This window comes from Liolophura sinensis, chromosome 7 (assembly GCF_032854445.1).
Source record: "Liolophura sinensis isolate JHLJ2023 chromosome 7, CUHK_Ljap_v2, whole genome shotgun sequence".
Lineage (NCBI taxonomy): Eukaryota > Metazoa > Mollusca > Polyplacophora > Chitonida > Chitonidae > Liolophura > Liolophura sinensis.
Genome location: NC_088301.1, coordinates 38,838,703 through 38,862,219, shown reverse-complemented (window position 1 = coordinate 38,862,219; position 23,517 = coordinate 38,838,703). Strand labels below are relative to the sequence as shown.

At 37.6% G+C, this 23,517-nt stretch overlaps 1 protein-coding gene across 1 annotated transcript in view; it reads right to left on the bottom strand.

Moving 5' to 3' along the window:
• The window catches only part of LOC135470900 (laminin subunit alpha-like), a 61,310-nt gene extending 38,248 nt beyond the window's left edge, over positions 1-23,062 (bottom strand). The window contains 22 exon segments of the mRNA XM_064749949.1: positions 371-536; positions 1,349-1,443; positions 1,772-2,041; positions 2,478-2,518; positions 2,521-2,608; positions 2,610-2,634; positions 2,955-3,054; positions 3,716-3,874; positions 4,119-4,190; positions 4,193-4,294; positions 7,809-7,946; positions 9,318-9,452; positions 10,963-11,100; positions 11,380-11,517; positions 11,732-11,907; positions 12,369-12,465; positions 13,519-13,609; positions 13,887-14,005; positions 14,604-14,817; positions 15,224-15,394; positions 15,575-15,811; positions 22,682-23,062. Coding sequence (XP_064606019.1) covers positions 371-536; positions 1,349-1,443; positions 1,772-2,041; positions 2,478-2,518; positions 2,521-2,608; positions 2,610-2,634; positions 2,955-3,054; positions 3,716-3,874; positions 4,119-4,190; positions 4,193-4,294; positions 7,809-7,946; positions 9,318-9,452; positions 10,963-11,100; positions 11,380-11,517; positions 11,732-11,907; positions 12,369-12,465; positions 13,519-13,609; positions 13,887-14,005; positions 14,604-14,817; positions 15,224-15,394; positions 15,575-15,811; positions 22,682-23,062 — 3,153 coding nt within the window.
• Between the last annotated feature and the right edge of the window lie 455 nt (positions 23,063-23,517).

Sequence of the window (23,517 nt, the reverse complement as noted above, 5' to 3'; positions counted from 1 at the left end):
CACTAAATGTATGTACAGTGGACAAACTGTAGTACAAAAGTAATGCAAGAAAGAATGACTAATACTCTACCTTAGCAAATACTTCAGCCATATTGTGTGAAGTACAGTTGATAAAGCAAGATACTACATTAAGTTTACTGGATAGGTAAAAACTGAATTGAAAAAAGTTTCATCTGTGGGAGACTTTCAATAAGGACATCAGAATCTAAAAACGTGAATATTTTAAGGAATTGCTCTCTTTCAAATAAATGTAACTGTTAAGAACAAATGTAGGACATAATGGCCATTAACATCATGGTTATCATTCTCCCTCTACTTCTTACTCCTGAAATAGAAAATTGCCACATTGTCTATTTATTTATTAAGGTACCTGGTTCCTGTCCAGTAGACCCATCGCTGAAACTCCATACTCCCGCAAGATGTCAGTCTCCTGAAGCATCTGAGTTCTAACACGCTGTTGGTCCACAGCTACATAACCATTCTCACCACGTACACTTGGATAGGACGAAGTTGGTGGGTATACATAATGCAAGCAACTGAAACAGCAGGCATCATACGTCACAAAAAAGAAAATTATTCCTAAGTCCTAATGCTGAGGTCCAGTGTACTTTGTTGAATTTAAATTATGCTGACTTCACCTAACTCTGCAGTTTGTGTAAATACACAAGAATCCAGAAGGATGTTGTGGGTGTCATCCAACCCAGATTCTGGGTTGTAGTGACAATTTGCAAGAAAATGTCACCCAGATGCAGTTAAACAGGCTACAGTAGTTATTACAAAGATCAAGTCTGTGAAGAATAACTTGATTTGCCATGTGTATTTTGGGCATAACATTACCACAACAAGGCAAGTGTAAAAACCATCCTGTAAATGAAGAGGACCTCATTCAATGAATGTGGGATTTTTAATAAATGAAGTTCACATCTATGCATTACAAATTCAAAATCTCCCAATGTAATGTCACAACACAAAACGTTAACATTTTGTACATTACTATAAGAGATGCTTATGATTTTATTTGTAAACTTCGTTTCACAGCTCATGATGGCATGGAACACAATCTCCATGAATATAGTGGCATACACTTTTCATCCACAGGGTCATGACAGTACACGACCGATTCCGATCATAAGAATGGGGCCAGCCACCAGAAAATCTTCCAAGCATTTAACAGCTATACATGTATGACTTTATGCAAGTTATTCACCATATTAAGGGAGAAAGCTGGTAATTTAGCAATGTGAATCTGTTGAAGCTTTTCCAGTTGAACCCATGTTTTCTGGGAGATGATACAGTTGCATAACAGAAGACTTTACTGCCTGATAATGGCTATGTATGCAAGACTTACGGGCCAGGGTCATTGGGAACAGTACAGGGTCTAGCCACCTTATCCTGCAGGATAGTTGCCTCATAGTAAGCTTGAGGTAAAAGCACCAGATAATCCTGCAAACACACATCAATCCTGTTTATCAAAACATCATATTTAAGGAGATCACAGGATTTGTTCCACTTTTCCACACAGAAATGCTGTGAACAAAGTGAAAGTACCACCTTTTCTACAAGAAGTTTCATCGACAGAGGAGGCTTGACATGAGAAATAGATTTTTCTATAAATGGTGCACCTGTACTCAATCTACAAGTATGGACATGGCATTCACCATCTAACAATTGGTTTTATTACAGATATTACAGTTTTTTTTCCTCCTGAATTTGAACAGAAAAAAAGGGGGTTCAGAATGATGTGACTTCTGGCCCTTAAAAAGGAGCTTACCAAAAAGACATTTTCTGGGGATCTAACGGATATGGTCCAACGTCCAGGATTCAGGACAAAAGTGGAGACAACACCACTACCAGACACAGTGACAAAGCGTGGGTCACGGGAGGGCTCGAAAACCACACTGCTGGTCTGCTGTACATCCGATGTTCTCTCGGGTGTGAGGATTACCTCTCCCCTTACTGTCTCCTCATTACGGTTCACATAGCGATACAGAAGTCGATACAGACTAGGCTTGGTGATATACACATCCACTTGCACTTCAGGCTGTGAATCAAGAAATGGGCACAATGATCAAAACATGGCTGCTACCTTTTATTCTTGTAGGATACATGGATAGGAACTCTAAAAAGAAAAGCATGCTTTTAAGTGAAATAAATTTATGCAATTGAGAGTAATTAAAAGAAAAAGTTCAATTTTGAGGCATATTCCTTAGTAACCCTGGTATTTTATGCATCTATTCTTAAATGGTCATAATTTTTTTTTCATCCAATAAAGTGGGTACAATAAGTCATGGGATCTCGTTTGGAACATAAATAAAGCAATATGGTGCGTACTTCTTGACCATTCAGTACGCAGGGTTTGGTTGATTGGGTGTTGGCTTTAATTGGCAATTCTAGCTCTTCTTGGCATGCTTTGAGTATGTTCATGTTCCAAAGAGTGGCCTACTTGACCGCATAAGCGACACTGAAAGGAGACATACCTGGAGAGCAGACAGCACAACATAACCTCTCCATGAGTAGTGGGAAAGATGTCCTCTTGATAGTCAAATCTGGCTTTGGTGCCCCTTGGGGTTCGTCCTTCCTCCAGTTCATACTGGTATTGGTGCAAGGTTTGGGAAGTAGTGGGTTGCAATAGGCCTGAACAGGTAGCAGAATAAATATTAATCAACACTAGACTGCTGTTCTCTTCTTGTTCACATTCATTTTAGAATACTACTAATGTTACGTGATTCAAGAACTCATCTACTGCATAAAAAGTGGCCAGTTTTTCAAGTTTCAGTCTGGGCGTTTATCAATCCGTTTATTGTTGTTTGTGTTAAAGTCAAAAAAACTTTATGACATCTCATTTTCTTTTCAAAGATCAATAATCAAAATAAAGAAAGTGAGATAGACTCCATATTGTCAGTAGTAATCATCACCACTCAAGATAGTTAAATACCAAGGTAACATTAACTTACATGTCACATTTCTGGCCCATGACCCGAGGTTTACAGATACACTGACCACTGGTCTTGTCACATGTTCCACTCACAGAACCTCCGATGTCACAGTCACAATCTGCAAGTAACATTATGTTGTTATGTATGCTTGGGGTTTTACATCGTATGTAATAAAAAAATTATATATTGTATACATACCGTAATGACCCAAAATATGCGACCAAAATGTCAGCCACTGTGGCTAACAAAGAACTTGTTAGTCGCGCAACTGGAGCCCACGACTTGACTGGTTTAACAGCTGACTTGACTGGTTTAACAGCTGACAGTGAAAACAAGTCTAGTTGAGCAGTGACAAAGGCAGGGCATTGATTTGTGGAAGTGACAGGGAGGCTTGAAGACTTCCTGACAAGTCACACCTATATTTTTATCCATGAGTTAAAAGGTATCAAGCCACAGTTGTTACAAACCTGTAAATTCCAACACTGGCTCAAAGTACGATCCGGTCGGAGAGGCATGCTAATCAGTTGTTACGTTACAATCAAAACTGGCCTCCCATTTCAGAAGTGTTCTATTTTCACGCCATTTTAGGCCGGTAACCACCAGTTACACATAGTAGACATACTCCTGACAAGGTTTCCAAAACTACCACATGTTCAAACTGCTTTCTCGCATTGTTGTGACAGCTTATTGACATGCCTGCACATCACTAAAATCCGCTGTAAACATTGCACATCCAACTGTACAGGTATATTTTCCTCTGAAGGAAATGCTGAGGATGCCTGTGCATCCAAATGGGTTTTGAGTGCGGAGATTGTAGTACCCATCGCGACATCCTCGACATTGCTGACCTCCCACAGCCACCTTACAATCACACTGGCCCGTGTAAATGTTACACACATTAGAGCTACCTAGAGTTCCAGGTGAGTAACACTCGCATTCTGGAAATACAAGAAATTACTTATTAGCCTACTTGAATGTCACTGTTCTACTTGATCTTACCTATTTCACTACCACCACAGCAGACTGATTTACAGATAGATAGCCTGCAAAAAACATTAAAATGCCTAGCTAGTCAATATTTAATAATCTAGAGTGATGAGGCATGAAATTATTTTACCACGTGAATAGCTGTAGTTTTGCTGGTTAATCTGTAACTAATCCAACCACTTTTGACCAACTAACCTTCGCATCCCTGTGGGTTGTTGAGATCAAGATTCCAGTACAATGGCTTGCATCGGTCACAGATTCTCCCGTCACACGCTCCTTACACTCACAAAGTCGCCCATCATTGACTGCTCCGCATCCACCCAGAGGGTAACCAGGCACAACCTTAGCTCCAGCTGGATTGCAGTTGCATTCTGATATTCAGAAGAGTGGAAGAATACTTTCAGTTTTAGTCCTCTATGCAAGATTTAAATATCTGATTCAAAATCCACTTTCCAATAGGCAGACAGACCAAAGATCGATGTCACAGTACAACCATGCACCTCTTACAATAAGACTTCACAGCTGCTAGCATTCATTCCAAACATCTAGAAATACCATTTATACATTTCAAATCTTGAGAACATTTTAAAAATACATGTAGGACTACTATAATATGCTTAGGGTTTTGAAAGAAAAACATGGCCAAAAAAAATATGCTGCATTACGGACAAGTACAAGCAAAGCAAGCAGTTAATAAACCAAAATTTTACAACACTGTAAGTCTTCAATTTAGTTCTGCAATCTCCAAAAACATACCCAATAAAGTCTATTTAAAAATAATACACACAAACTAATTAAAGTCAAGCCACCAAACTGTGTGTGCATTGTATATAGGAACAATGCCCTTTACATACCACACACCTTTATAGCAGGATACAATGTACACTTGGCAGTAATAAACAACATGCAAGTGTAATATAAATTATATTTTAAAATGTACATGTTTTATTCCTCAATTTATTAACATTTTACTGCACAGAGGTCTTCAAACTAAGATAGCACTCCCGTTTATCCATCTGAAAGATCAGTATTCTAGAAGTGCAAAAAGAAAATGAAGAAATGAAGACCTGGAGGACAATCTAAAGCAAATTAGTTTTATGGAAATGATTCTTTAGTCTTTCAGCATAAAGGAATAACATTACAAGAACAGAATACCTGTATTGTTTACTTGAAGATTGTGAACACATTTTATTCTTTTAACAGGCAAAATAACAAACATTCTACATGCAGCCAACTAGTTTTAGGTTACACTGCCCGTAGTAATAATTCCATTTTGCTTGCACATACCAGTTTTTGTTATGATTACTACTACATGTGTAAAATATCTGTTGAAGAGATCATTTCATGAAAGATGTAAACTATGTTCTAATTACATTGTATGAAACACATAGTCTAATTCCATACTGTTGCCCTCCTCCCCACTCCTAAAAAAAATTGAAAACTGAAGAAAATAAGAGGCTTCCAGCTACATGCGTGTGCACCCAGCACCCCCCAAGCATGCACCTAAACCACAGCTTTTTGACAATTTGCAATAACCACACCTAAGCTATTAGAAAGTAACAGTTCTTTAATGCAGAACAGGTAGTTGAAGCAGTGATCTTGTCTGCACTTTATTATACAGTGTATTAACGAACCTTATGTTTTCAAGCATGTACTAGTACACCAGATGTATATGGGGTTTATATATGCATTTGATGCAAAGTACCAGTACAGCATTTGAAAGATCAAATTTTCCTAACTTTTACAATGTCCTGAGTAACTCTGTACTGTCTACAAGCATGTGGAAATACAAAAATCCTTTTACTACAAACTTGTACAATGTATCTGACTAACTTTTTATTTGGAATGAACAGAGAAGATAGGATGCACAAGATTTGGTACATGGTATCAACCTATTTTTCCCCCAATTACAATTATGGACACCACATAACCTTTTAGAGTAGACACCATCTTTTGTCCAATTTATTAATACTAACTTTTTGTGTTTAGAATTACTGTCAGTATAAAAACCTTTTTTAAGTTTAAACTTTAAAGCACAGAGACAGAGAGCATTATACGCTCTTGAAAATGGAATCTTCTGCACTATGAGGTACATATATTAATTATTCAAGAATGAGAACATAATGTACATGGGACTGGCTTAGATAAATTTCAATGCAAATGTCACATATACATGTATAATCACAACGAGAGGCTGTAAAATAAAATGCTGTGCTAAAGTCACCGAGCCGAGATAGATCTAGCAGAAAATCAACACCCATAAGCAGCGAGTGTTTCAGAAGCTACCATAAATCCACATACCCACACAAACGTTCATCCACTATCAAGTTTATTAACAATTTTTACCCAAATAGTTTTGAAAAATTTACACATGCTACAAATCTGAATTAAGCCAAAAAATCATGGAACTTCTACAAAAATGTTACAAGAACTGCCTAGGACAAGAAATTTCATGGTAAGCACCTAAATCCAGAAAAGTATGCAAAGAGGTCAAATTTTGCAACACTGACCAGACAACTATACTAAATAGCCACTTGCAGAAATTTGCTCTGCCATACCCAACGAATGTCAGATGTTTCATTTGAGCATACACTCAATATATACCCAGGGTTTTAGATCCCCAGAAACTGTACCCATTAAAAAGGTTCTTACTGGTCACTAGCTAAAGACCGATAGAGATGAACATTTTGTGACAGGCATGGATCATTGCTAAGCTACAACAAATCCTTACTCAAAGGCAGATACCCTGTCAAGAAAAAAAATACATTTTCACATGAGAAAACTGAATTTTGATCACTTCCAAACTAATTCATCAAAAGTTATTTCACAAAGTTTACAGCAACCAGTGTAGCCATGATTTCAATGCAACAATTATAACATGCTCCAAAAAAGTTCATCCCATAAATCTGCAGGTGAAATAAAGTGATAAAAAAGCCACAGGTGAAATTTACAATAATACATCAAATGAACTGCTCTACTTAAAAAGCATTTCGATAAAAATCCAACAACCCAACAACTTACTTTTCATCCTGGTACAACTATCGTTTAATAAAAGATACCATAAATAAAAGATGTAAGCAAAACAAATTTTGTTCTGAAACATTTACAAGATTTAAAATCTTGCAAAGGCGTAAAATCTCTCCTCTCCAGGAAAATATAAATGTTGCACCATCAGCAAATTACGCAGTACTAATATATTTTTACAAAATTGGGTGTACTTGTGTGCCAATACACAACCTTCATAAAATGCAAATAAAATAAAAAATAAAAAAACATACTTCACAGAGGTGTGAATTCAATAACCACATCGACAAATGCTTGGGAAGAAAAGCAGCAGGGGGGTGGTTACAAGATGTACAACTCTGTTCGTGTTGGTTACTTTGGCACCTAGCAGTGTTTCAGCTATCATGACGGCAGCAACTGAATTACGTTGGGAGGAAGCCTGACAGAGCCTGGATGGAACCCTTGCTCCACAGCAAGTTTCATTGACACAGGCTTATCAACTGGGTCTAGATGGGAAAGGCAATAAGGACCCACTGAATTAACTTCCTTAAGCTCAAAAGGTGTATTTTATGAAAGGTACCGTGCTTACAGTCAGTTTCTTTTATCTATAAGGTCAGTCATATTCACTATCAAAATTGTCTTTTATTTGTCATACACTACAGGGAGCTGAATATAGGTGACAAGTCAAAAGAAACAGACTATAAAGCAGAGCCTTTCATCAGAAAATGAGACAGAAAATTTCTCCAACTCAATGGCTAATAATATTGGCTTTTTAGTTTTTACTGTCACAGCATTTCTACTGGACTGTAAGCCTCATTCTTTTAAATAAGGAACATTGCATTTTAATGAATTTTCTTGAATTTTAAAAAAAAATCCCCTTACCTTCACAAGCTGGGTAATTGTAGAATCCCTCTTTACATTTACTGCAGGTAAGTCCCTCAAAATTGTCTCGGCAATTACACTGGCCTGTTTCTTGGTCACATGATGCGCCATAGGAACCGTAAGGATCACAGTTACATGCTAAAAATGCAAACATAACTATATGAACCCTTCCTTCACACACTATAGCTTCAACTGTTCTCCCCTCTTCCAAAATTAGTTTTATTGATCAATTTGCAAGAAAAGAAAACCATACTGCATCAAATACAATTTTACATCAATCTGAAGCATCAACCAAACACATGAAATTTAATATTGCTTCAGAATTGTACCATCCTTCAATTATAAATACACTTTAACTTTGTCACATCTTTACGTATTTGTACTGAGAAAGAACAGCTGCTCTGGCAAGAAAAGCATGTCCACATTTAATTCAACTGTTTCATCCTTGATGTTCTTGAAAATAAAAAGATGTTCACTATGCTGGTCAATGAATAATGTAAATGCCTTTTTATTCATGTGGTGCTAACATTCGTGGACTTCGCAGCAAACACATTTACGCAAAAATAAGTGCCACCGAATACAAAACCCATGTACGTAATTTGTTATTGTAGCATGCGTTGCGGTTATAAATTCATTAACAAGCACTACAGTTCTAATACTTTTTCAAACACGTTGATTAGAAATAGCTACTTAGAATGTATTCTGGCTTTCACAAATCCAACTTAATTGATCATCAGTTAATCTTGCTTTCTTTTAAGGAGGCTTAGCTCCATCTAAGTATCGCCACATTGCAATGTTGTTGTTGATTTATTGCCATGGTTAGAGGCATACAAAGCGATAATTTTTACAGGGCGTGTGTATGTGATATGCTATACAAACAAGTACGATGAGAGAGGCTGTTCTTTTATCAACTGTACTTGCCTTCCAGTCAGATTACCTTTCTGACGCCCCCGAAATATTGCTCGCAGGGTTTCCGCACTTCAAACTTCCTTTTCATAATTAAGATTTCTGAGAAATTTACTCAAATCTGTCACAGTTCACTCACAGTTTCACTCACACTGCTGATGCATGAGAATTAAACAGTGGGATTTATTTATATCACATTTAATCCTTCATCGTCTCCCGGAGTGGGTGACACAAATATTTTCTTACACAGCAGGAAAGGGCTTTGTCTTTTAAAGATTAACAGTCTTCAAAAGATTAAAAGCTTAGGAGGATTAACTTCCTTTGTATGATCAAGTTATTGTATTGTATAGAATTTTTGTCACATCTTACAGGTATAAACAAGTTTAAATGAAACATTGTTCCTTGAATGCAAGTAATGTTTTATTACTTGAGATTTCTGTACTAAAGTTTATTTTCGTTTATCAGTTGTCCAAAAATTCTGTTAAGATCCGCGAAAGTTGATTCCCGCGAATGTTTCACCAAATCTGCAAAAGTTTATGCCCGCGAATAAAAAGGCATTTACAGTAACCTATAGCTAACAGTTCATATGAAAGCCATCCTTACGTGAGCACTTGGGGTATCTGTAGTACCCTGGAGCACATCGATCACATCTTAGGCCACCGTAGTTGGGCTGACATCTACACTGGCCACGATCTGAGCACGCTTGACCAAGGGACCCCGGTGATGTGCAGTTACATGCTAATGGAGGCAAAAGACAAAAATTCATATTATAATTGTTGCTTTGATTATAATTTCTTCATCCAATATTTTACTTATATTTATCATTGATACATTTCTCACCAATTAAAAATTTTGGTACAAGGCAATCACATCACTGAGGGAGGCATGGCACGTTATGAAAACTTATTTCACCCCTGCAATGGCAGCCTCATTTATCAAAGTGAAAGTTAGGCCAAGCCATCAAAACATTGTCACATTCAAACACATGTAATATCATTGTTTAAAAACTACAATATACACATGTAACTGTGGGCAAAGAAAAAAAAAAATAGCTCCAAAAGGCCAGGATCCAGGCCCCTTAATGCTCTGGTTTCTAGAAGACTGTAGAGGCACTTTAGGCCAATCAGAGACCTTAAAAAGCCTGTTAATAAGGAGGTCCAAAAAAAAGCAGTCTCTAAAATAAGGCTTTTTTACTTTTACAATTCATTTAGGTTCAGACCTATCAATACACGTTATACATGTTGACTGTTCAATTTGCATCCAGTCTTTCTAAACTTCTCTTTCAGTCAACAACAACTCTCAAATCAGGGATTGACAGCTGTCGGTTTAACACCACCACGGTATACCACTGTTTTGCTTGAACTGCACAACTCTTTGGCCTTCCTTTTGGTCAAAGTGGCCTGTGCTTCCATTTCTGGTTTACTTCTTTGTGGCAGAAAAGCCACAGAAAGCCAAACTGGCAGATCTGATCTTTAGCATATATTTCCCCACATATCCCATGTCCACCTGCCATTAAAGCAGGTCCTACTTCCAGCTGTTTTTCAGCCCTTTGTCCAATACTCGCGCATCAAAATCCCTATCCAACCGGTCGATGATTCGAGTCGCCATTTCTCTCATCTTCTTCCTTTCTTTCACGATTGGTCCAAACCCATGCCATTTTTTGAAACGCTAAGTTTGTTAGGACACATAATGTAGGTCACAGAAATGTGCCAAAGATACATATTAACAGTGGTTCAATTTTCACTCACCAGCCTCGCTTAAGATCTCAAATATACATCATAAAAGTAGGGAACTGATTGGTGACACCGACGACCACTATATAATCATGGCAACTTTTGTCTTGGACTCGTTAGATCACTATTTGGACTGTTCCACTGAACACACGCTTTCTCAATCAGCAGATATCTATCGTCAAACAGACTTCCGAATTTTTTGTTTCGTTTGTACAAGAGGTCGGAATTTGTAAAAGCTACCTAAGACAGCATAGAAAAAAAACTGAAATCTGATGAAAAAATAGGCAGTGACCAGATAAAAAGTGGAATTCTGCTTAAAAAAAGAGAAAAAAATCATGTCAGAATACAGCGGTCTTCCTGTAGAACCCATTACAAGGCTAAGGCCGGAAAAAGCGCTACATTCACATTTTATATCAGATGTGACAAAAGACTCTTATGAAAAACTGGTTCTACTTCAGTGCATTCCATGCCCAGATCTTTTCCTACTATGCTGCTCTACAATCTATTTAACTTACCCGCACAGTAGGGGAAGTTGAAGGATCCAGAGGCACACCTGTCACAGCGAGGTCCTGCATAGCTTTCTCCACACAGACAAATTCCAGACGTTTTATCGCAGATCTCTGTCACAGTTCCTGCAGGATCACAGTCACAGTCTAAAAGGAAGAGCAGTAACATTACTTTCACAAATAGTCTTTAAAACTGGAATAACCTGAAAAGAAATAATATATTTCAGCTAAAGATTACAAATTCTAAAACAAGCAGACATGCAAAAGGTAAAACTTGAGGTTTTCAATATTTAGACTTTAGTACAAGTCAGCAGGGAAGTTAAGTTTACAATACACAATCCATCAATGAGTCCACATAGAAACAGGAAGGTCATTTTTCGTATGTGTGTAATGTGTAACCAGAATGATATATAACTGTAAACTTACATGAGCAGATGGGGTAGCTATAGTAGCCATCCTCACATGCTGCACAATCACGACTCCCATAATTGTTACGGCAGCTGCACTGACCAGTTTCTACATCACACATCGATCCCACTGACCCTGCTGCACCGCAATTACACGCTGAAATAACGAAAGACAAATAATACACCCATTTTATATTCATTTCTTGGCTAGTCGCAATGAGAGAAAATTAAGGGAGTGCAGAATCATCCAAGGGAACATATACAGTATTTTTTTTTTTAAACTAACATGAGCAAATATTTTTAATGAAAAAAAAAAAATAGTAAAAAAAAAATGAAACAGTAGTTCCATTTTTTATTTAAAACAAACTTACGGAAGCAGTCGGGAAAACCGTAGTAACCAAAGGCACACATGTCACAGTTCCTGCCAACATACTGAGGTTTACACGGACACTGGCCACCACCAACTTCACATACACCTCCTTCTGTACCATTGTAATTACAATCACACGGACGACAGACCGGATATCCAAAGTAACCAATGGCACACCTAGAACAACCCATTTCAAAGTATATGGTTTAATATGTACCTGTAACTCTACATGTATATAGCGGCAGACTAAGCTCTATACATAATGTGATGGCTTAATCAAGATAGAACAAATATCATAACATTTAAAGATCATGGTTGATCTGGCTTGCACACAGATTTCGTTTCCATCAATTAACAGCTTTAATGCATTTCCCAGTCGTGAAAATTAAGGATGTTTTCTTTTAACAAAAAATTGAAGAAATGCAAATGTAAAGTGAGTATTGGAGAAAGCCATTAAAGATATCAAAACTACTTGAAAGTTTACAGATAGTTTTTCCTTGCGTGTAACAAAATTTGAGGACTCGTTACCAAATTTCACAATTCTGAAAATGATCCTTGGAAATGATAATGTAAAGTGCACAACTTTTCTAAATTTTCAGGGATCTCAAGAGCCAAACAGAATGTGACTGTACACAAACCTATCACAGTTTTCGCCATAGTATTCTGGACGACATAAGCACCGTCCTGTGTTCTCTTCACACTCCCCTGTTGAAACTCTCAGGTCACAGCTACAACCTAAAGATGTAAACAACAATTTCATTTTGTTCTGTCAATGTGAAAAATATTGGTGTGAATCCATGTACCCTGGGGTATGTAGCAAGAGCCGGGTCCTAATTCTCAACCTCACAGGTGAAGAAAAAAACACTCTTCAGCCAACAAAGGCCCAAAGCACACACAGACGAATACATCTATAAATACACACGAGTGACCCATTACATCAAATTTATAAATTTATTTATTAATTTATTTTATTTGATTGGTGTTTTACGCCATACTCAAGAATATTTCACTTATACGACGGCGGCCAGCATTATGGAGGGAGGAAGCCAGGCAGAGCCTGGGGAAAACCCACGACCATCCGCAGGTTGCTGCAAGACCTTTCCACGTACAGCCAGAGAGGAAGCTTGCATGAGTTGGACTTGAACTCAGAGCGACCACATTGGTGAGAGAGGCTTCTGGGTCATTACGCTGCGCTAGCGTACTAACCAACTGAGCCACAGAGGCCCCTCAAATTGATAAAAAAAGAGCCTTCGGCAAAATGAAAATGAACCAAATAAGAATTATATATCCTATTTATCCCATAATTTATTTTGAATCGCTTTAGGCCATAACTGAGATGTGTACTGATATCGACATATGTGAGAGGGTTACGACCGAGCCACACATTTCGCTCTATAGTTCCAGAAAACATTCAGGAAGTCTGTGATTTCTCTCAACAGACTGAATATGATCTACTTATTTTCTATGTGACTAAAAAAAGATATACCAGTAGTATTTACTTATTTAACTGATTGGCGTTTTACGCTGTACTCAAAAATATTTCACTTATATGACTGCCAGAATTATGGTAGAGAAAAACGGGCAGAGCCTGGGGGAAACCCACCATGCACGATTCGCAGGTTGTTTATAGACCTTCCCATGTCAGAGAGGAAGTCAGCATGAGCTGGACTTGGAACTCACAGTGACTGCATTGGTGAGGGACTCCCGGCTCATTGCGCTGCAATGGCAAGCTAACAATGTTTGCCACGGAGGCCCCCTATGTCAATAGTTGGCCTGATAAATACTTACGCCGACAAGCATCAGTAGCGTTACGAGGAACGCCGTAAGGTCTGTAGTAGCCAGCCACACATTTCTCACAGTTGATTCCCTCTGTGTTATGCTATTTAAAAAAAATCAATATCTCTAACACAAGAATGATCTCTATTTCAATCGTTTTATATCCAGCATATCACCACAAAAGTTCAATGTGAAAAACATGTTCTTTATTAGTCAAAGAAAGCATAATGGTTCATTCTCAAAGGTAGGATGACAACACATGCAAACCATGTGGGATGTATGATCAGTCAGTTTTCCTTATAGGAAAGGCACAGAAGCCAATTATCTGTAACAGATCCAATATGAATATTTGTAGTGAGCAATATCCAAATGATACTTACAGTACAGTTCTGACAAACTCCACCACCTATGTATTTGCCATAAATATCTATACTGAGACGCTTTCGGTCCACCTCTGGGTCATAGAAACACTGGTTGGAGTGACCATAACACTGGCAGGCTGAAAACAAAAAAGTCTGTCAGAAAATGCAAGCAAATTTCTGTACTTACTGACTGACTAGATAGTGTTTGGAGAATGAAATCCTGGTTAGGTGAAATCACAAACTAAAACGAAATTTTTTGGTTGTTCAAAAGACTATTGTTCACATGTCAGTCCTATCATTTTAAAGAAAATTTACATTGGCACGAGGGATTTCTCACCACATGATTTGCTTTAACCGAACAATTTGCACTGCAGGGTATGAATTTGCCCTAAGTACAACCAAATAATATATGTCCTTCATTCAGGAAGGACAGGAATAAGTTCAAAGAATGTTGTGATATTGATTTTTGCTCAAGTTATTACTCTAAATAATGTTTGGCATTCACAACACATTGCTGTACCTGGTTTTACCATGGCAATGATCTCCCAGAACAACATAACTCGCCCAATTGCACAAACCCATCTTAGCATTTCATGCTGATAGATAACACGGCAAAAAATGGTGCAGGCATTACACTGTCATAGCAGTTACAAACACGTAATGATACAAGGGCTTACTGAAAGTGGACATTGGAGAGTGGATATCAGAAATCCAAAACAGGTAAAACCATCTTACGTTCACATTCGAACAAGGCATCTTGAGTGACTCTCTTCCACTTCTTCTGAACAAAACCTGGGCAGCAGTATTCACACTGGTTTCCACAGGTGTTATGTTGACAGTTACACAAGAGCTGGGCAGGGTTTTCAGGGCTGCGAAGGTCACAGGTGTCGGCATGGCCGTTACACACACAACGACCACCAATTGATATGTCCTTGATGCTGTAGAAGTACTGCAAGATTCATCATGACAAACATGAAGATGAGGTCCATCCCCTAATAAATTTGTTCCTGATAAAATTTATTTATTTATTTGATAGGTGTTTTATGCCGTACTCAAAAATATTTCACTTATATGACAGCAGCCAGCATTATGATAGAAGGTAACCGGGAAGAGTCCGGGGAAAACCCACGACCATCCGCAGGTTGCTGGCAGACCTTCCCCCTGATAAAATTAAAACTTTTATACTAATACATAATGAAGTTTAAGATGATAATGAAATTGTTACTTCCATATGTTGTTGTATGGTTCGGTGTACTATTACAACAACGAATGAAAGCAAAATGACTTTCTTTTTTGGATTAACAACAGCAACACCATAAAAAAATCTCCCAATAAATTCTGAGCTGTTAACTTACTCGTCTGGTCACAGTGTCATCTTGCCTGGCCAAGGCCATCAAATGACCTAACAAGGTTTTCGTTCGAATCAACCGCAGTCTGATGTTGGTTGCCTTTGTCCATTCTTGAAGTGTTTCAGAATGGGAAAAGTTTTTAGCACTGGGACGACCATTCACCAAGGACACAACAATCTGGAAATTAATTGGGAGATAAATCATATAAATTCTAAAATTCTTTAGAGTTTTTCTATAATCATATGTATATATACATCGTTTGTTATTTATATTTATTCATTTATTATCATCATTGAGATATAGCAAGTTTGTGAAGATGTAAACCAAATTACAGAACAAAACCTAAAGGCCTCATACCTCTCCATTTTCCAAGGGCACAACTTGGGAGAACTCTGTGGTGCAGATAACAGAGTCATCTCGCAGAATACCATTTGAGGATGGAGTGTTGAAGAAGAAGAGACAGTCACTGGGATTGTCAGCGAAAAACTGCCAAGGTGACCATGTTTGTCCAAAGTCTGTCGATCGTTCAAGAGCCCAAACACCTGGTCTGGGAGAGTTGGCCATCTTGATGTACACATAGGCAACATGGAATTCCTGCCCAAACATAGAATCAAACATTAAAAACACAAATAATAATTCAAAAGCAAATCTCTTGTAAAATCAGTTCCTCACCAAATTTACATATAGTTTGTTTTGTGAGTGGGGTAGTTGTGAAAGTCCGCCGACGGACAGTAGACACAAACTTTAAATATATCCCACATACGTAATTTTGACTGTGTACTGGTATTTATACATTTGATCAGTGTTTTACGCCATACTCAAGAATATTTTCCGTCATATACAACGGCAGCCAGCATTATGGTAGAAGGATTTCGAGCAATGCTGATAAAATGAACAAGAATGTAAAACTACCACAATGATATTTCACAGAGGTGACATAGGACAAGCATCCACTATGTCAGACAAAACCTTGGTTTTCAGGTGTTTTTCGGTGTATACTAAATTGCTTCTGCAGGTGCTGTTATGGTAATATCTGACATATTTGTGTTCAAAACTGCCATAATTTGCTTGACGAAGAACAAAGACAGGAAGTAGTGTGAAACACTACAGTTGATATTACCAGTATGCCTCAAGATAGTCATTTTTTAAGCCCAAACTCTAGACTTATTATCAACCAATTCTGAACAAAATGGTTAATAAAAATAAGGCATCAAAAATACAAAATTTAAGAGACAAACCCCTCACCAGTAATCACATGCTTGTAGAAACACTATCAACCTATTTTTTGAAGTTTAACATTCATATTAGATACTCCTCAAGATAGCCAAAATTTGAAACCTACATTAAACTAGTTTATGAGAAAATTTTTCAGAATAGAATATGTATAACAGATGGAAAGAATTGAACACCCTGTCATTTGTTCAACATTCTTGTATTTTCAGTAGACTCATGAAAATGTGGTTAACAAAAATGACATGTTTATGTGCTTAACAGCCAATTTATTATATATTTACATGGGCATGTAAAAGTATTCGTTTGTGGTACTGTACCCATGAAATTTGGTTTGATTTCTTTATTTGATCAGGTGTTTTGCGCAGTACTCAATAATATTTCATTTATATGGTGGCGGCCAGCATTATGGTGGGAGGAAACCAGACATAGCACAGGAAAACTCTCGACCATCCGCAGGTTACAATTTGCTTGATTTTCATCATTTACTTTGGTATAAGGACAATTTGTCACAGGAGAAACTTTTCCAGAACATCTTAGTGTGTGATAGCTGCCATGTGTTTCTGTCAATAATGAGCACTTTGTTATGTAGTATACACGCAAATTTCTGTTCCAACCCTACATAATGCATATCTATACATACATGTACAAGCAAGCATATGTATGCCACATGTGGAGGTTGTCCATGTTAGCCTGGTGAAGGCACTCAGGCTACAGTTACAGTCTGACAGAAATTTTATGCTAACACTCAACAAGCACAGTAACACCCACAAACACTGAATGAGTAACACAGGAAATTCCGGCTCTTAACCTCTGACATGCTGCCATTCCAGATACACACATATACAGTAAAATAACTGCTTACAATGTATGTTTTGTAAACACATTTACTCAGGAATAACATTTTAACAAATATTTTTAACTCAATGAAAAATTACAAAGCATGTGCATTACAGACTTTTTTTTCCACTTTTTTTTTCCCCTCATTTGGGAAGCAAAATAAAAAAGCAAAAAATCAAACTCTGTCTAGGTTTTTACAAAACATATACAAGCTCTCCAGCCTCATCACCTCTGTAATTAGGGAAAATATAAAGCACACACACAGACACCTGTAAGGGTACTTCAGACATTTACATTCAGCTAGAATCTGAAATCAGGTGTCTCGGTTCCAGTCTTCTTTTATTATCTATCCCATGTTAAATTTGTCAATTGAAAAATTATTGAAAGACAGTTCTCATATATCATTTTGGACAAACCTCACTTAGCAAGGCATGCTCAATGCTACCAACTGCTCAATTGCTTACATAAAGTTTTACCTAAATTGAATAATATTGGCAAATCGTAAAAAGGTGTGATGAAAAAAAAAAAAATAAGTACAAGAGCTTTAAAAATGGAGCCAGGTCCTAATTCTCAACCTCATAGGTGAAGAAAAAAATCCTTGAACACTCTTCAAGCCAACAAAGGCCCAAAGCACATACAGATGAATACATCTATAAATACACACGAGTGACCCATTACATCAAATTTATAAATTTATTTTTTTATTTTATTTGATTGGTGGTTTACGCCCTACTCAAGAATATTTCACTTATACGAGGGCAGCCAGCATTATGATGGGAAGAAAAGTTCTCATTGAGGGAAGTTGTCTATCATAAATGTGCATATAAAATGCCATAAATATGAAGGAGGGATGAGGACAGATTAGAGAGGGCCATAGACTATGAGGTCCTCACAGGTCAGTATGACATTGTACCTGTACACTGACAATGACCTATTACTCCCTCTAGTCTGGCTTGCTTTTCTCCCATGCACTAGCCTAAAGATAACATCAAACACCAGACAAATCTGGACAAGATAATGCATTTCAAGTCCTGATAATACTGATTAAATTTGCACAGTGTATAACAGGAACTGCTGTAGTAAAATTACATCATACATGGTTTATTAGATAGTACAAGAGGAAGGGGAGAAGGTATGTATGAGGTCCCTTGCTCAACAAACACTGAAATAGTGACAGCACACACCTTCAAGGTCGAACTGGAGTTAAGAGATGGTAAATGAAATGTGCACCTACACAAAGAAAATGTATACAACAAAAAATGTCATTCAACAAAATTTGAAAATTCACTAACAAATGAATTACATGTAATGATTCTTATTAAAATACTTATAATGCAAAAGAGGACAGCTTTCAACAAAAACTGTTACACTTAATAGCTGAACTTCCAGGCATGCCATGAACAGCCCCTCCCACCCCAATAAATTTGGTTCCTTGGTTATCTCGTATGTTTGCATGAACATATTACAACTACGAAGCCCTGATTTCAAAGAAATCATAACTTAACCACAGGGGTAGAATAGGATGAGCTAAAATCATCTTGTTTGATGTAAATATTTCCTTTCGCATAGCAAAATTTATTATAATAAGCAAAAAGGTCAGCAAGTTGTCATATAAGTATACTTATGTGAATAATTACACTAAATCTTTATTCTAACAATTAGCCACCATGCATGCAACTTATGTGCACTAGAGAGACATAAGAGAGTATTTAGGTACACTGTACATGTGTGTGTGTGTCCCATTGCCTAGAAATCCTTGAACTAGCCTTTGGTTGCTACACAAGTCTGAAGTGTAGGATACCAGGTCAGGCAGGCTAGAACAAAAGGCCACAGGAAATCCCTGGAACTCCACAAGGGTCAGGGAATAATGACCCAAGTTAAACTGAGCTTGACCAACATCTGGGAATAATCAGTCCCACATAGTTAGGATAGCCAGTGACTGACCCATCAGGAAAGGCCTGGATTAACCTTTTAAAGACATCCTTTCCTGGCTGTCCTCCTTACATAACATTCTGAATGTCAACTGAATGTCAAGAGATCAAATCAACCATGGCTATGGTATTTCAATACCAGCACTTGCCTGTAAGAGTGTACTTGTTGATGTATGCAGCTTCCATACCAAATAAAAAAACTGTTACATGTTCTATTTTAACAGTTCAGCCTATTATTATTTCAGTTTTAACAAAACATTCTACTACTAGTTATATATAATTATACATCTACCACATATTGTGGAGAAGAGCAAAGGAGAAAAATATTTATTTATTTGATTGGTGTTTTACGCCATACTCAAAGAGTATTTCACCGTGACCAGCATTATGGTGTGAGGAAACCGGACAGAGCCCTATAGAAATTCAGTACGACAGAGAGGAAGTCAGCAAGAGCGCCCCCCCCCCCCCCTCCATTGTGAGAATACAATTTTATTATAAACTATTCATGGAAAACACTTAAAGATAACAAATGAATGTGTATGTTGTACTACAATGCACTGCAGTTCAGTGATATGTACAGTATGCTAAACTTACTTACAATGAATGTCGATCATAGTTTTAATGCTACTTTTGACAGTATTTCAGCCAGACGCTGCTCAGGGAACAGGTTAAAGCTGGGAAAGACTAATACATTAACTTGCCACTTAAAACATGTTCATGTACATATACAAGGTTGGTTACTTGTATAAGTCTTTTCCTAAATGCTGAAAAGAGCATTTAGAGTAAGAGCAACCTACACAAAGTTGATGAACCAGTTTTAGCTCATGTATGAAAGTTCTTCAATTAAGCTGGGATTGGAAAGGCCACCTTGATGTATTTCACGTACATGTATGTGTGTGGCTGAGACTGTACATGTATGCTACATGCTTACAGCGAGCCAGCTTTTACTTTTACAATAACACAAATTGTTTCGTGCTATTTGCTTGTCTCTAAGATATTCAATTTAGAGCAAAATCTATGCATAAAACACTGGCAGAATGTTCATACATCACAAATTGCATTAGAAAGAAAGGTTTTATCTTCAATAATATATTTACTAGAAAACAACTTTATACGATCAAATAGAATGGTTGTTACTTGCTGAATGACAAAATGCAGCCTCATGGCTAATTGGGTATAACCCTTAAAAAAGGGAATGATAACCTAACTTGGTTAAACAAAACTCAAACAAACCAAAACAGTGAGAAAAATGAAAACCAGTTAAAGCATTATTGTTCCTTGATTGACGTCTTCAAAATGATCTTTAACACTAGATTTTACACTTTGACTGGGGTGCATCTTGCAATTTACAAAATTATTATGGATAAATTATTAGTAACAACGATTTTGTCAAAGTAGCCACATTTTTTTCTTACAAATGGCGTGTATGTAAACTGAAATAATTCCCTTTTATCTCCAATCATTAGGACATAATATATATAATGTACAGCTGTCATTTAGAAGCTCTACAATGTCTGCTGAAGCGTGGCAGAGAGATCAAGCTTGATCTCCATCAAATCCTGCAGCAGCACGATATGAAACTCAGTGAAGCGATGAACGTGCAATTGTTACATCCCGCCCATGTCCATTGCATTATTAAGTTTCAGAGTCATCATAATGCATTATTTTCAATTATCTGATAAATTTACATGTAGCCAGAGCATCCCCTCCCTCTCAAATGTAACATGTAGTTTATGTGCAAAACACACATCCTCTATGCTTAATTTTACTTAGCTCATAAAACTATGTGTAATACATGATGTACATAATGCACTTTAAGCTTTCACTTTCAGCAGGCATAGTAATAAACAAATCTCATGTATGTACATAGACATAAATGAATGTTCCAACTATAGCCAAGCAACAACTTCTGTGCCAGCAGAAAACCTCACAGCCTAGGGTTGACCCACTGACCTGTCTAAATGGAAGGAGATCAGGTTTCATCTTAATCATCAGGAAACAACTTTCTCTCCTATATGCTTGTCAGCTACATTAACAAAGTGTTTTGAATACATATTGACATGCATTGTCCATGGGAAATATAGGAAGAAATCTAACTCTTTAACAACTTAGTGTTTTTGAGAGAGCACCACTTTGTTATCTGATTGGTTTTTAAGGCCAAAAAGTTTGAATTTTGGTTGGGTTTATGGGTTGGAAACCACCACTTTACCATTTAAATGATCAACCTCTAATTAGTCATCGACTGAATTAAGTTCCCTTCACCTTCAAGATCCTCTGTCTCCTGCAACTTTATAGGTCACTCAAACTAAAGATGGGTTTAAGTCGACATGCAATTTTATTTATTTATTTATTTCATTGGTGTTTTACGCCGTACTCAAGAATATTTCACTTCTACAACTGCAGCCAGCATTATGGTGGGAGGAAACCAGGCAAAGACCAGGGGAAACCCACGCCCATTCTCAGACTGCTACCAGACCTTCTCACGCACAGCCAGAGAGGAAGCCAGCATGAGCCTTGCGACTTTATGCATCTCAGTCCAACTTCATAAATGTGAATGTGAAGTGACCTGTTGCATGTGATGCATCACATGTAGCCAACTGTGCACAGTGTGCTTACCTAGCCAAAAGTAACCACAGATCGATGAGTTTGAATACAACTGATGCTTTGAGTCATGATAAGTAGAACATGATCAAATCTGAGGTAACAATCTGAATCTTCAATTCAGGTGTCTTGAGGATACTGATGTGGCCGAAAGACATGACTTTACGACAGCTGCTAAGTGTACCGATGAACCCTGCTATGCAAGACGTATAATCATGTAGCTACAATGGTAATGTAAAAATCACATCAAGCCTGCATGAACTGGAGAGAGTCCTGATATGCTGATTCAGCTTAATGCAATCACGCACAGGGGGCTGCACAGAGAAACACTTCTGTGTACATAATTCACATTATCAAAAGAACTATGACACAAGTAAATGCAAAGATCTGAGAAAATGTTAAGTTAACTTTACAGCATTCTTTTATCACTTTCCAGTCATATCACAACACAGTGACCCTTCTAAAATGCCAGTCTGTATGCCAATATATTTTTATTTTAGTGATGCTTCATGGACATACCATGGACACTGGTCAGACAAGATATGTTACACCCCACCCTATCCCAGCATACCGGACATCAGATGAACTAGTTCTCTGCATACCTTCCAATGCTGAGCATGAAGCAAAAAGTCTGAGTATTGAACTCAAGTATCCCTACCTATCCCTCAGCAGTATGCACTAAGATCCAAATGCAGAGCTGTGGGCTCTGTAATAATTATCAAAATTAGTTTTTACATTGTCATGAAGAATATACCTAATTTTTTTAAGTTTGGCACTGAGACCTTGTGAAATTATTATCAATTATTGTGTTGTATTATTTATCACTATAGGCCTATCAAGAAGCTTGCACAAATATACGGACCTGTCCCAGGTTGACGGTGAGGTTCACTTTATTGAACTCGAGACCCCTTGAGAGTGGAGGACTTTGCCACCATCTCTCTGACCCGTCTATGGCGAATTCGGCCGGGTGACTCTGTTCAGGGACGGACACATCACAATGATCGCACAACTGCCCCTGCAAAAGTTGTCGCCGTGCCTCTTCTTTATCCGATGTCGCGCCGGTCAATCGACAGAAAAGCTCGGGTTCCGCTACTCCAACGCCACAAGTTGCAGACGCATAAATTCTTCGGGCTTCAGCTAGGTTAAAATAAGGCGGCGTCAAGACACGAGCATAGCCCGAATTTTGTAAAATTATGAAGTTTAAAACGGCTAATAATGAGGGAACAAGTCCCCGGGCCGCCATCTTGAGCTCAGTCCTGTGCAAATGTGAAATATGATGAGTCTCTTTACAGCTGAGAACCTTCAACTGACAAGGGGACGGACCCAATGCACACTTGTGGGGGTGTCAAAGTTTTCAAAGTTTGGAAACTCGAGAAAACTTAAGATATTTCTCACATAGACTTCTATGGATTGTTTCCATTACAGATAACTTTTTGTTAATGTTAATCGATATTGTTTGTTTTTTAATATTAAAGGTGAAGAAAACTGAATTGTTGCTCAAAAAGCACTGATACCCGATACCATCCTGTCACAGCTTTGGTATTTGACTTCGCCCAAGTTGGGGGTGTTGAAGTTCAAGGTCAAACGTTCACATGGAGGAAGTGGAGCGTATAAACCATAGATACCATACACTTCCCAGATAAAGCCCATGATATATATATTAGATACTTTGCGGTTAGTCTGCGGGCAAGTAACACA